This window comes from Geotrypetes seraphini, chromosome 10 (assembly GCF_902459505.1).
Source record: "Geotrypetes seraphini chromosome 10, aGeoSer1.1, whole genome shotgun sequence".
Classification (NCBI taxonomy): domain Eukaryota; kingdom Metazoa; phylum Chordata; class Amphibia; order Gymnophiona; family Dermophiidae; genus Geotrypetes; species Geotrypetes seraphini.
Window position 1 is genome coordinate 53,013,538 of NC_047093.1, and position 13,961 is coordinate 53,027,498.

Consider the following 13,961-nt stretch of genomic DNA (forward strand, 5'->3'; position numbering starts at 1 on the left):
AAAACTGTATTACAAAATTTATTTTCCTAAAAGGCCTACACTCCTACCATTCCATTCTGGTTAGCTTGGAGATCACCCATATGTGAGAATATGCTGCCTGCTTGTCCTGGGATAAAGCACAGTTACTTACCGTAACATAAGAACATAAGAATTGCCGCTGCAGGGTCAGACCAGTGGTCCATCATGCCCAGTAATCCGCTCACACGGCGGCCCTCTGGTGTTATCCAGAGACAGTAGGCAGATATTCTCACAATCCACCCACCTCCCCTGGTTGGCTTCTTAGCTGGCTTACTGAACTGAGGGACTGTGGGCTTACATCGGGCGGGAAGGCACATGCACAGTGTGGGCTATTGCAAACTTTCTAAATTTCTTAGTAGCGTTGCACTTTCAAAGTGTCCATATGAATGACGTCACCCATATGTGAGGATATCTGCCTGCTGTGCCTAGATAACACATGTTACGGTAAGTAACTGTACTATAGTGTCAGTATGGTATACATTAAATGAGAGAGAAACATAGTGAAGCATATAGACAAGCTAAGGTATATCAAATAAGTTACTGAAGGAGAGATTGCAGCTGATCTTGGAGCGTACGTGGTAAACTAGTTCTGCAGCAGTGTATTATGTGTGAATAGCTGTCCAGTTGCCGCCTCTGTGAAAATTTTGGGAAAAGAGCCAGGCTTTCATCTGCAACTTGAAGCAGAGGTGGCACTTCAGCTTCAGCTGCAGAGTATGGATTTGTGGCTACTACATGATACCTAATCTGTAGGCAAAAGGGGAGCAGCAGTGTCCAGTCCTGTCAACCACATTCATTAGAACAGTTGGTCCTGCCTCATTGTTCTTCTTACAAAATGACTCTTATAAGCATGGCAGTTTTCTTTTTGAATGTCCTGCTTACTAGAATGGGGTTCTGTTGAGGCTACAGGACCATTAGTTACCTTTCACAACTATTTGTGGTTTTGCCTCCAAGTGCAGTGAATATTACCTCTCTACCAGTCCCGGATAGCAAAAGCTGGGCTGAGAAACTCTGTGTGCCATACACTTCTGTCTTCATGAATATTTATAACTTCATTGAAATGATTGTGTTCAGAGACCTCCCTGTGTAGCTGATTCTTTGGGGCAGAATGTGGGGAGTGCACTTGGGTTGGGGTCAGGATTAGAGTTTTTCCCCCAACTCTGATTTGCCTCTGAGTGGCTAATATCTGTTACTGATTTAACAGCAGCCATTAGCATTGTTTTTTCTTTAATTTACAGATCCTGTGGAGCATGAATTAGCGGTCTCACCATTACTTCCTCGGAAAGAGCGAGTTGTTCCAGACAACAATGAGGATGAGCGGCTGCTTCCAAAAGACAAAAAGACCAATCTGTTCAGTGCCTTGATCAAGAAGAAAAAGAAGACAGCCCCCACTCCACCAAAGCGCAGCAGCTCTTTCCGTGAGATCGATATCCAGTTTGAGCGTAAACTGGGGGATGAGGAGGGCCGTGATGCTAGCAATGTAAGTGACCTAATAGACCCTACAAAGTTCCAGAGCCCGAGCAATGGTGCCACCATCACCAATGGTGCCATCTCTGGGAATGCTGCCTTTTTGTCACCTCATCTATGGAAGAAATCGGGTATGTTGACAGCCAGTGAGGAGGAGAACAACCCAAATTCCAGCAAACGCTTCTTTCGATCCTGTTCTACATCTAGTGTACAACATGGAGGCAAGGATCCAGAATGGAAGTCTGTTACACTACCTCGGGACCTGCAGACCACTGTGCGGAATTTTGATGGCCACAAAAATGAGAAACCTGCACTGCCCCGGAAACGAGCCAATGAATCTAAAATAGACCCCTCTTTCCGGGGAACAGTGACTCCACCACCTGGGTTGCCAAAGAAAAGTGATGAGGCATCAGATGAAGTGTTCAGAGATGCAGAATCCAGTCCTGGGTCAAGTCCACCCACCTTAACCCCAAAGTTATTGCGTCGACAAGCAATGGCTCCTCCCACCAATAGTCCTTCCCACAAAGAAGATAACACCAAGCCTTGCATATTAGTCACCTCTGGTACTTCAGATCACACAGCTGCTACAAAACAAAACTCTGGAGCACACTCAGGTATTAGTAAAGTATCTGCAGAAGAGTCAAGGCAGAAAAGACCCAAACAGCCTTCAGAACAGGCTGTCAAGGACAGAGGAAGGACTTCAAAGATCAAACCTGCTCCTCCACCTCCACCATCACCTGCTGCTGCTGGTGCTTCTTTTAATGCAAAATCGAGCAAATCAAATTCTAACCTTAACCAAGATGCAGCAGGAGAGACAACGCTGGCCACCAAATCGAAACAGCTGACTCAGGGTGCAGATACTATAGGTAGTGATAGTGCCAAAACAAGCCATCTGGGGGAAGGTTTGAAAAAACCCTTGCTTCCTTCCATACCAAAGCCACAGTCTTCCACAAAACTAACAGCATCCCCTAGTTCTTCACCATCTGCATCAACACCAACTGGGGACCAGCAGTCTTCCACAGCTTTCATTCCCCTCATTTCCACCCGGGTCTCCTTGAGGAAAACTCGCCAGTTGCCAGAGAGGATTGCTACTGGCACTGTTACCAAAGACATTGTCCTGGAAAGCACTGAGGCCCTACGCACTGCCATCACAAAAAATACAGAGCAAATGGCAAGCCATAGTGCTGTGCTGGAAGCTGGCAAGAACCTCTATACCTTCTGTGTTAGCTATGTAGACTCCATCCAGCAGATGAGAAACAAGTTTGCCTTTCGGGAGGCCATCAACAAGCTGGAGAACAGTTTGCGGGAGTTGCAGATTTGCCCAGTTTCTATCACCAGTGGCCCTGCTGCCACACAGGACTTCAGCAAACTTCTCTCTTCAGTGAAAGAAATCAGTGACATAGTTCAGAGGTAGCGCCCCAAAACCAGGAGGATATTTCTTAGCTGATAAACGTTGCCTCAAGACTGCCAGAGTCTACAGCAAGCCTTTAATCAAATGCAGTAGGAGTCAGCACAACCCTGTGCAAGTAAACATACCTGAAACCTCAAAGTTTAGTGCTGTGGTAGGGCACAGAAACTCCTGCCTTTGCACTCTTGATGTCTATAAGCCAAATTCTGTTGTCTAAAGCCATTGATCAGTGGAGTGCCTTTTCTGTGCAGCACTGATAGAAAGACAGCTGCACATCTGCCTTTTGTAATGGTTTTGGAAATGGAACAGTTTGTTGGTTTGGACTGGTAGAAAGGCTTGAAGTAAAGAAATTCCTGCTGCCATTTGTCCCATGGTATCATGCATAGGATATGTTTTTTCTACTAATGTCCCATAGTAGCCAGTTGGCTGTCCTCGTACTGTACTGTCATTGTAAAGTAGCGTAAGGACCTACAGCTAGGCAGAGCTCTGGATTTGACTGATCATGCCTTGCCATCTTATTCTACCTACAGTTTTCCCATGTAGTGGTAAATCAATGGGCTGTGCTCTGCCCTATCCATTTTATAGAATGGCTGTAAAAGAGCTATGGATTGAAACATTGCCAACACAGGAAGATGTTTGTAGGTGTAGCAAGAGAAGTCTTATATTGTCCCTTGCTACCTTCTCTCCCAGGCATTAAGGACTTCAAACCAATGGAGAAAATAAACTTTAAAAAGATGTCTACCCTTCATATTTGTCTTCCATTGTTCCCAGCTACGGACGTGACATTCTCCTGTGTCTTGTCAGTACACTGCCTTGTAATATATTGAGCTTTCTCCAGGATATACTGTGTGTTTTGGTTGAATTTTGGCAGCACTACTCAAAGCACAAATCTTGACGCGTTCAGCACAGTAGAGTGGATAAAAGACTCATTTGTTCAGTAGTGCAAGCACAAGGGGGCAACAGAGAGCAATAGTCTGAAGACTTCATTGCTTAAGCACACAGCAGGACCCTAAGTCTCCCCCAACAGTGTCCTGCACAACCTTCTCTCTGGTTAAAATCTGCACTTTTAGCTAGAAGGAGGAAACCAAAGAAGACTTTTCCAACATGGAGCTATACTGATAAAATTTAGTTGTGAAAGTACAGTATGGGTAGAGGAGAACAGATTCTTAAATGTTTGGGCCACCTGAGAACCCCTTCAGCACATACTAAAACAGCAGGGTTTGAGGTTTTTTATTTACTTGTTTTTAATTTATCCTGTTTGTCATGGCATGTTTTTTAACAGCTGCAGTTCTCCAGGCCTGTTAATGTTATGGTGGTAGCAGAAGCTTCACCATGGCAGGAGACCACGGCAAAGAAAATATAATCTTTGGCATTGCAGCTTGTGTTTCTGCTCCACAGACTTATGATGTACACATTCCTTCCTGCTCTGTTCTGAACTCAGAAGGAGCTAAACCTGAGCAGCATGGGATAAACTTTTTTTTTTTTTTTTTGGGGGGGGGGGTTAGCAGAAGGGAGAGTCCATGAATGCATTTGTATTAGAATGTGCCCAAGCATTTCATTCATCCAGCTTCCTTAAGCATGCTTGGGTTGAGTGGAGTCTCCGGATTTCTAAAATGTGAAAAGACAATTGGAGTTGCAACTTTTAGCATTTGCAAGGTGTACATCAGGCAGTGAAACTTCCATTACTACTACTAATCATTTCTAGGCACCAGCTGTAGAATTATAGAGAGAACAGATTTGTGCTGCGTTTGGAACTGATGATGTGGATAAAACTAGTTTATTCAGTCATCTGCCCTAGTTGTTACTGAGGGCTTGGTAGTGTTGCTGGGCATTAGAAAATGGGGTTCAGTGTATCATCTGTCAGGCTTGCAGCTGAAGCAGTCTGCACAAGAAAATGCATGTTCAACCCATTGGGAAGATCTTACATTTATTGCAGTAGGACTGAAGATTCCAGTATAATACTGGTCATAAATCTAAACAAGGTACTGTTTGAGCTAGTCAAAAAATGCTCCATTTTTGTGCACTGTTCCTTGAAGGCCATCCTAGGCAAAATTGACCCAGGGGTATAAGGGTACACATGAAGGCTCTCCTAGACACAAAATGGAACTTGTTCAGGAATAAACCAGACCTCTTCATGCAGTTTTGTTCCCCCTTAGATCCCAATTTTATACATTTCTGTTTGGTATGTTCATGATTTACCTTCACATTTCCTGCTGTGTTACAAAATGTGTGAGACAAAAATTAAAAATAAGACACAGGTTGCCTTCAATAAAGATCTGTCAGAAGTGTGTGAGGTAAGATTCTGTTTGTTTTTCCAGGGCACCCTAGAGTGCATTATACTGCACCTTTCTAACCTGATCTTACCCACTTTTTTCTTTTCAGTTGTAAATATTTCTCTCCATTTCCTGCACAGTCATTTTTATAGATTGTCAAAATACAAGTTTGTTTAATGTATTTGGCTTTTTAAAAATGTGTCTACTTTCATAGTGGTGGTTTTTTTTTTTTTTAATAAATCTATCAGAAATATGCTCCTTCTTAATTCTTCTACTTTCTATCTTGTGGTTTGGTGCCAGTGATTTTGTAGAGTAGGTATTTTGCAAACATTCCCCAAGCCTGAAACCAGCTGTGCCTGTACCACATTCCACTTCAGGAAAGCAAAAACCATGACCTACCATAGGGCAACACTTGTTCCCTCCCCTCCTACTCTGTAGGTTGAGGTTTTCGGATACTCTTTTATTTACCAAACAAAAAGTCACTGTTCTACAGTTTTAAGATAAGAGGAGTATTAAGGCTCTAGGTATTTTTAAAGAATATAGTTTCCATTGTGAGGTGAGAGTGAAGTGTTACGGTAGGGCTGCCAAACTCATCTCAGTAAAGTGCCAGATTTTGAAGTCTAAAAATGGGGGTGGTGCACCTGTCCAATATCATATCTGGAGATCCTCCATGCCTAAGCTAGGAACTAGCTGGGAGAGAGGTCTTTCCATGGGCACCCCAGTGTTGGAGAGCATAAGGTCATCACAGAAACGGCATAGTTGTGTCTTGTAATGAGTGAGATGGTGCTTGTCTCTATTTTCATTTTGAATGCCCTTACCAAATTCACTTGTAGGTTCATGAATCTGCTCCTGATGGGAGGGGTTGTTAGCTTAAATAGCTTCTGACAGTGTTAATGTTTGTTAGCCTTTTATTTCTAAGCGTATACAGTAGTTCTGTAGTTATAGTACTAAGGGGTCCTTTTCACTAAGGCGTGCTAGTGCGTCTTAGCATTCGCTAAATGCTAGTGTGTTCTAACGCGTCCATTATATCCTATGGACGTGTTAGCATTTAGCGTGTGCTAAAATGCAGTAGCGCACCTTAGTAAAAGGACCCCTAAGTGTGTTTGGACAAGCTTTGTAATTGCCGCCTGCCTTTTCTAGGATAATGATAGAATAGGAAACTGAGCAACTTACTGCCATGCCTGGGTCAGTCATCCTCCCTGCTTCTAATGTCACTGCTTGTATTTCTTTACCCAAGTGCTCAGCATGAACATGATTTAGAACTTTGGACACTACTACTAGCTAATTTTGACAGACTTTATTAAGACAGGTTTATTTAAAATAACCACAATGCATGTGAAAAATATTTTACACTGGTAGTGAACCTGTATCTTCCACAGTTACTGCAGTCTCTCCATTTGCAGACCGGGCCCTTTAAAAGCCCTGTTGGTGGTGGGGTTTTTAAGTGATTGTGAACATTTTGAGTTTGAGATGCGGAAATAGAATGTTGATTGAAGGCTTATAGTACTTGTAGACCTTTTCAAGATCATATTCACTTAGTATAGCTTACTGCCCAAACCCATGATAATCTATCTGAGAGACAGAAGATTGACTATCCATAAGGTTATAGAAACTTAAGAGTCTAAGACTCTCTATAACTGGCTTACTGAACAGCCATAGTCATGGAGGCTGGATTCCTTTCCATAGCTGTTGAATCTGTCCATAGGATTAGATTACTGCAAAGTCAGAGTCTGGTAAAAACTCCTCTATACTTTCATTGTCAGCTATGTAGACTATTCAGTAGATGAGGAGCAAGTTTACTTTTCAGGGGACATCGAACAAGCTGGAGAAAGTTTTGTGAGAACTACAGATCTGGCAGTGCTTAGCCACCAGCTAATAAAACTTAATGAAATTGCTTGTTAACAATTTACAGTGAACTAGTTGAAGATATGTTGAGAAAAATCAATGCCCTTCAGGGAGGGGTAGTAAAATTGTTTTATAGGGGTGTTAACTGAATTACTTCTGGAACACTTGAACCAACCCTTGGGAGTCTGCACTGCCATATAAAACCTGGATTTGAGAAAGGATGCTTTTGCAAAGTTCAGTGGGGTCACAATAAGATACCTCATTTATTCCAAAAAGTATTAAATACAGTAAAAATAAAAAATATCAGGGTTTAAAAAAGGTTTGGATAAATTCCTAAAAGGGAAGTCAATATTGAGATGGCTTGGGGAAATCCACTGCTTATTCTTGGAATAAGTAGCATACAATCTATTTTATTACTTGGGGATCTAGCTAGGTACTTGACCACTGGGCTTGATGGACCTTTGGTCTAGCCAAGTATATGGCAGCTCTTATGTTGTTAAAAGGAATTTAGAGATGAGGCGAAAAGGAGAGAAGAAGGTGAGCTGAGAGAGAAGTTGATATTGAGTAGTCTGCCCAGTACTACTGCTGCTGCTTTAAGTTTGGTTTAATAAAAAGTGTGAATATAAACTTATTCAGCAGCTGGCCCTCCTAGGTCCCCTGGAGTGCTCCTTACCTGAGAGTAGACAGGGGTGAGGTGCAGTAGCTGTACCACATAGGGGGAGTATTCTTTCGCATTTGACTTTTTCAGTTTGAGTCATGCTTGTTATGGTTATTACGGTAGTTTCAAAGGCACATTCAGATTTTGGTATGCAAAATGTCTTAATTTTTTAGAACGATAAGGCACAAACACCTACAGAGTAGCAGACAGAGACACTATGGTGTGTGCACATGCACTCAAATGTACAATTTTTTTTCTAAGGATTAGGTTACTTTGATTTATATATTATAGCAGGGCAGGAGCACAAGTTTGAGGGAAGGGTCTCTGGTGCTTTGAGAGAGTAAAAGTCTTTACCCTCTTCCAAATCGGAAGCTGAAGCCCCCTTTCTTCCTGTTGTAGCCATTGAATTCTTCTGCCAGTGAACCCAGGAGTGAACCACCTCGTTTCTGCTCAGTCTCCTCATTTTCCACATCCTGTCTGCCAAACCTGATGCCAGCTCTCTCCTTCCCAAAACCTTGCAGTTCCTTGGCTATGCTGAAGAGTGAGCTTACATTCTCTGATTTTTTCTGCTTGGGAGATCTCAGGAAGAAGTTGGACTGGTAACTATCAGACTCCTGGGAGATGGGTGACCCAAACATTCTTTCATGCCCCGACTCTCCTTCCTCTCTACCCTTGTCGTGGGCAAAGCAGGTGCCTAGTCCCAGGAGAAGCAGAAATGACAAACCACAGGTTCCATTCATCTGTCTCAAGAAAAGAAGATAATATCAGTCATTACAATTTGATATCCTTCTAGTGCAATGTGTCTAGTCCTAAAATGATAGGGTTTGTATCTCAACTTACAAGTTGCTTGCAGAAAACTGTCAATCATGCTTTTAACTCCACCTCCTTCCAAGAGTTGCTCCTGTCCCCTTCCCCCCAGTTTGTTTTCTGCAAGCAGGTTGCTCAGAAATGCTTCTGATTTGCTCTGCAGTTTTATTATTTTGGGGTATTTTTTTCAGTGTTTGGAGGCTTGGTGCCCAGAGGTTCCCATTTGTTGGGGCCTCTGCCTGGAAGAAGACATAGACTCACATGACAGAGGTCTGCTGCTAGCTGGATCAGCCCTTGGGGACATTTAGCTAGTCAGCCTGCTTTTACATTTTTTGAGTTTGGGGGGGTCATCCCCTGCATAGCTGCTCGCATCCCTGATTTTTGCAGAAGCTTGAGTGCAGACTGGCTCCATCCTGGCTCAGCCAGGACTAAAAGTGGGCTGATTGCATGGTCCTTCCCCTCCCTTTTGCAGCACAGTCTTTTAGGGGTTGAGGCTCAGTCCAACTGGTATTCAGAAGACCAGGTTCATCCAATGAATCTTTGAGACAGATTTCTTCTCCATTGATTTCAGCTAAAATCCTATGCTGCAGCAGGTAGGTAAGGCTATTGCAGCCTATGGGGAAAATTGGGGGGGGGGGTTTCCCCTAAAAGTTAAATTGAAAGGTTTCTGACCAAAAAGCTTATGTCCCTCACCTCTAAACCCCTTCTTGTGTAGGTTTCCCTTCAGGGAGGTCTCCACAGGCCACTTTTGGTGCAAATTTTCTAGTGGCTACCATCTTGGATTTTAAACCACTTTTTTTTCTGAAGTCTCCATTACATTACCATTTGTATTCCACCAAAGCCCTTATGAATTCATAGCAGATCACAATAAATTAACTACTTTTAACAGACCCAGTTGAACATAGTGCAATGCCAATAAATCCTTAAAATACAATAAACACAAATTATAGTCAAATTTCAAGATACAAATTTCTTAAATAATGTTTTAAATGCTTCCTAAAAATTGTATGACAGATGCCTGATCTAATTAAAAACAATAAATAATTCCAGATTAGAGGTGCATGATAATAAGAAGATGCATTCCATTGAGTAAGTGACTTAATTTGTTTTGGGGAGGGAAATTGAAGGTAAAACTGCTTCCTCAAAACACATCCTGATCTAGTTGCCAATAAAGAGACTAATTCCAGCAGATATGGTGGTCCTGGGCCATATAAAATATTAAAAAATGTCACCCTCTGAAAATGTATTGGCCAAGCGCAGTTGCATGGGACCCCAGTACAAGGCTTCACATTGAATTTTTTGAGTCTTATGTAGAATGCCTATTTGAACTTCCAAAGGTCCTTAGCATCTGTTAGCAGTGCACCAGTGATGGTGGAGCAGGGGTTCTTCCCTCAGCAAATGCCCCAACCAGATGAGAACCTAGACCAGGAGGTTCAGTATGTCATTGACAGGGAAGATGGAAAGTCTAATTCCATGCTACTTTTATCCCAGGTTGATGTTTATCTGCTAGAGTCTGCTTCTGTGTTGGAGGACAGTGGTCAAAAGGTGTAGGAACCCTGGAACAGGGTAAAGACCCCATGGTGCACTGGCTGTTTAAGGTGTTCTAGTATTTCCACCTCACTGCAGGAGTTAAAACGACATTCCTTCAGCTTCCTATTCTCAATGCTCAGTTATGAGCAGTTCTGTGGCTCTGGTCACATTTTTTTCCCCTCATACCTAGACATCACTAAGCTGGTCACTGACCACTGGGAGTCACCAGAGGGATCCTTTCGAGTGGCTAACACTATGGCCAGGCTGTAGCCGATGGTGCCAGATCTCCAGCAGCTTTTCAGCCAAAAGTGAGATTTGCTGGTGGCATAGGTCACTAAATGAATCTCCCTGCCTAGTGAAGGATGGATGAAGATAAAAGATATTTAAGACTGTAACGTGGACTTGCTCCTCAAATGGCAATTTGAGACTTTGGTCCTAAGAATTAAGGCAGCAGTTGCCTCTTCCTCTGTGGCACATGCTTTTCACACCTGCCTGTCTCAGTCCTGAGATCCGAAGGATGAAGAAGATCCCCTAATTCTTCTCAGGGATGAATTACCGTATTTTTTGCTCCATAAGACGCACCCTAGATTTAGAGGAGGAAAACCCAAGAAAAAATATTCTGAACCAAATTGTGCCTCTGAACCCAGCTCCCTAGAAAAATAGACAAATATACTGCAGCAGACAGATTTTGATCACTAAATTGAAATCTTACCTTTGTTGTCTGGTGATTTCTGGTTGCACTAGATAGTTCTTTCTTTCCTTCCTTTCTCAGGCCCAACAATTGTCTCTTTCTGTTCCCTCCCTCCTTCCTTCCTATGTCCTGAGTTCTTGCCCCCTCCCCCTCACTGCCAGCCTTTGTCTTTCCTCTCTCCCTCCTGCACCAAAGCCTGCCTGCCTTCATCCCTGCCACGCCAATTCCTCCTCCCTGGCCCGCAACTTGCCCACTGCTGCCGCAACTTCACAAAGCCTGCCTTCCTCCCTGGTCCACCAACAGGCACTGCCACCACTGCAGAATGACCCCTCCCTCCCCTGAAACCAGACTTTTTAGCAGGCGCCATAAGGAGCACAAAAAACTCCTTCACCAAACCCTGGTAAACCCCAACCTACCAACACCCCACTATTCCAAATAACCAGAAGCTCACCTCCCATGCCGTGCCCCACTAATGCCACTAGCACACCCGCACCAAGCTACACACACCATTTAACACAAACACACCCCTGAACTTGCCACAGGAATGAGCTGTCATGATCCTCAAGGCCCCAATGCAGGAACTGCAGCACTGCCGACGTCTCAGGAGCCCGATGATCCCTCTACGGAAGACCAAAAAGCTGACTCTGACCAAAATGAGGCTCCTACACTCCTGGACTGCAGCGCACTCAACGCACACACCTGACGCCGCTGCTGACAAGGCAGCGGCTGACTCCTGCTGCCGCAACTCCACGAAGGGCCGGCGATGTGTAATCGGGCCCACAAGCCTTCCCCCGACGTCAGAGATAAGGGATCTTCTCTCCGACATCAGAATTGTGGGCCTGATTGCATGCCGCCGGCCCTTCTCTTCCTTTCCTGCGGCGTCAAGCAGATAAGAGGTCGGCGAGCAGCACCAGCAGCGGTGAGGGGTGGTGATGATGAGCAGCAGCAGAACGCTGGGGGGGGGGGGGGGTGAAGGTGTATTCGCTCCATAAGACGCACCTCCTTTGTGGAAAAGTGCATCTTATGGAGCGAAAAATACAGTATACTGCAGATGCTCTGTATGATCTTATCAGATTTATGAATAAGGTCTCTGTCTATCTGCCTGACAGATGCTTTGGATCAGACAGTGGGCAGGAGATTCTACCTCTAAAGCTACGCTGAACAGGCTTTCCTTTCAGGGGTAGATGCTATTTGGCAAGGGCCTAGATGACCTGATGGTTAGTGTGGCGGACCATTGCCCCAAAGCCTTACCAGACAGACCCTAGAATAGCTCGGAGTTGGAAACAGTGCAGTTTCTGAGGCTCCCGAAGATTCTGTACATATATGGGAGGCCAAACAATGCATAGACCTCTCAGGGACCGCATCAGATTCAGTGGGAGCAGAAGACAGCAAACCTTGAACTTTCACTCCTCACAAGCCCTTAAGACAGGACAGGGGTCAAGCTCACCCAGATAGGGGGCAATCTGTCAACCTTTTTGGTCAGTCTGGTCTCAGATTGGCACAGATCACTGGGTTCTGGATGTTCGGGAGGTGTACAAAATTGAGTTCTGTGCTCTCCTATAAGACCGCTTTGTAGATTCTTCAGCTGATGGAAAGAACCCTCAAAGTTTGGGCTACGGTATAAAGGCTACTGGCTCTTTGGGCCATAGAGCCAGTAACAGATGCTCAGTGTGGCACTTGAAGGTACCACACTTCCACATGGAGACTGTTTGGTCAGTCATAGTGGCTGTGGTGCTGGAGGAATTTCTTGCCTCCCTCGATTTGTCGGAGGCCTATCTTCACATTTTCATCTTCCCGGCCCATAGGAGATACTAATGATTTCATGTGCTAGAGCAGCATTTACAGTTCTCCATGGTCCACTTCGGCCTAACCACGGCACCTTTACCATGGTGTGATAGTGGGATTCAGGTGCACCTCTATTTGGACAATTGACTCATCAAGCTCCATCTGAGGAGGAAGGTGAGCTGGTGGTTTTGAAAGTGGTGTAACTTCTCCAAGACTTGGACTGGATAGTCAACTTCAAGAAGAGTCAGCTGGAACCATCTCATTGCCTGGCATATCTTGTGCGACATGGCCCTGGGCCAAGTGGTGGTGGAGACAGAGACTGTGTCTGAATTCAAAAGGGCCTGGGATAGGCACATGGGATCTCTCAGAGAGAGAAAGAGATAATGGTTACTGCGGATGGGCAGACTAAATGGGTCATTTGGCCTTTATCTGCCATCATGTTTCTATGTTTCTAAGTGTTTTTTTCTAGAGCTGCACAGGCTGAAGCTCCAGAAGCAAGTCTCAGAGCTGCTACAGAGGCCAGCTCCCACACCTTGGTATCTGCAAGTCCTGGGATCAATGGCAGTGACGGTGGTTTCTTGGGCCAGAGCGCACAAGAGACCCTTCCAGGGCTCTCCTCAGATGGACTCGCTACAACAGCCACTCCCCTGGCTACCTACAGCAAAGAGCAGCCTGCATCCCATTCACATCTTCTGAGTGATATTAATGACCGATAGCCTTTACTGTGTGTGGGGGGGAAGAGGTCAGCAGACCTCCCCAACGACCCTAACAAGTAACCAACCCTAAACTTCATTTTCCCTAGTAGTATTCCTCAATTCTCCTCCCTCAATTTCTCCCCTCTGCCTCCTCTATTTAACGTCCCCTAAATTGTAATTCCCCTGCATCTACTGTGTAAGCGTCCCCTAAATTGTAATTCTCCTGTATCTACTGTGTAAGCGTCCCCCAAATTGTAACCTCCTGGAAATGCCCAGCTATCTTATACTGCAATCCGCTTAGAACTGTAAGCATCCCCTAAATTGTTACTTCCTGGAAATGTCCAGCTATCTTGTACTGTAATCCGCTTAGAACTGCAAGGTACAGGCGGAATAGAAGTCACTAATGTAATGTAATGTCATTACAACGGACGCCTAGTCCAGGGACATTGGACTTTGGCTCATCAGAAGTGGTCCATGAATTACCTTTAACTCGGAGACATTCGTCTAGCGCTTCTGACACTGGAGAAGTTTCTGAAAGGCAAGGCAGTCGGAGCCTTCTTGGACAATGTGAAAGCAAGTAGCATATGTCAATAGGCAAGGAGGCACCAGAAGCGCTATATTATGCCTAGAATCTTAGCTCCTTTTCCGGTGGGTGGAAGCTCACTTGCAGGCTTTCAGCTGCACATATAGCAGGAGTGGAAAATGTACAGGTCGACTTTCTCAGTTGGCAGACTCTCAACCCAGGGGAATGGTCACTGTTTTCACAGGTGTTCGACATCATAGATGG

At 44.5% G+C, this 13,961-nt stretch overlaps 2 protein-coding genes across 4 annotated transcripts in view; one reads left to right on the forward strand and one right to left on the reverse strand.

Annotated features, from left to right (window-relative positions):
- Positions 1-4,854, forward strand: part of ABL1 (ABL proto-oncogene 1, non-receptor tyrosine kinase) — a 172,740-nt gene extending 167,886 nt beyond the window's left edge. For all 3 annotated transcript variants that reach the window (XM_033960528.1, XM_033960527.1, XM_033960529.1), the window contains one exon: positions 1,254-4,854. In XM_033960528.1, coding sequence (XP_033816419.1) covers positions 1,254-2,896 — 1,643 coding nt within the window. In that variant the 3' untranslated portion in view covers positions 2,897-4,854. The remainder of the gene's footprint in view (positions 1-1,253) is intronic.
- Positions 4,855-8,016: 3,162 nt separating this feature from the next.
- On the reverse strand, positions 8,017-8,406 carry QRFP (pyroglutamylated RFamide peptide). The gene has a single exon (XM_033961028.1). It carries the CDS (start codon positions 8,404-8,406, stop codon positions 8,017-8,019), a length of 390 nt encoding a protein of 129 aa, XP_033816919.1.
- Positions 8,407-13,961: the final 5,555 nt, after the last annotated feature.

Bases quoted from the DNA above. Each gene is read 5' to 3' on its own strand.
- QRFP (XM_033961028.1), bottom strand. From the start codon at position 8,406: ATGAATGGAACCTGTGGTTTGTCATTTCTGCTTCTCCTGGGACTAGGC.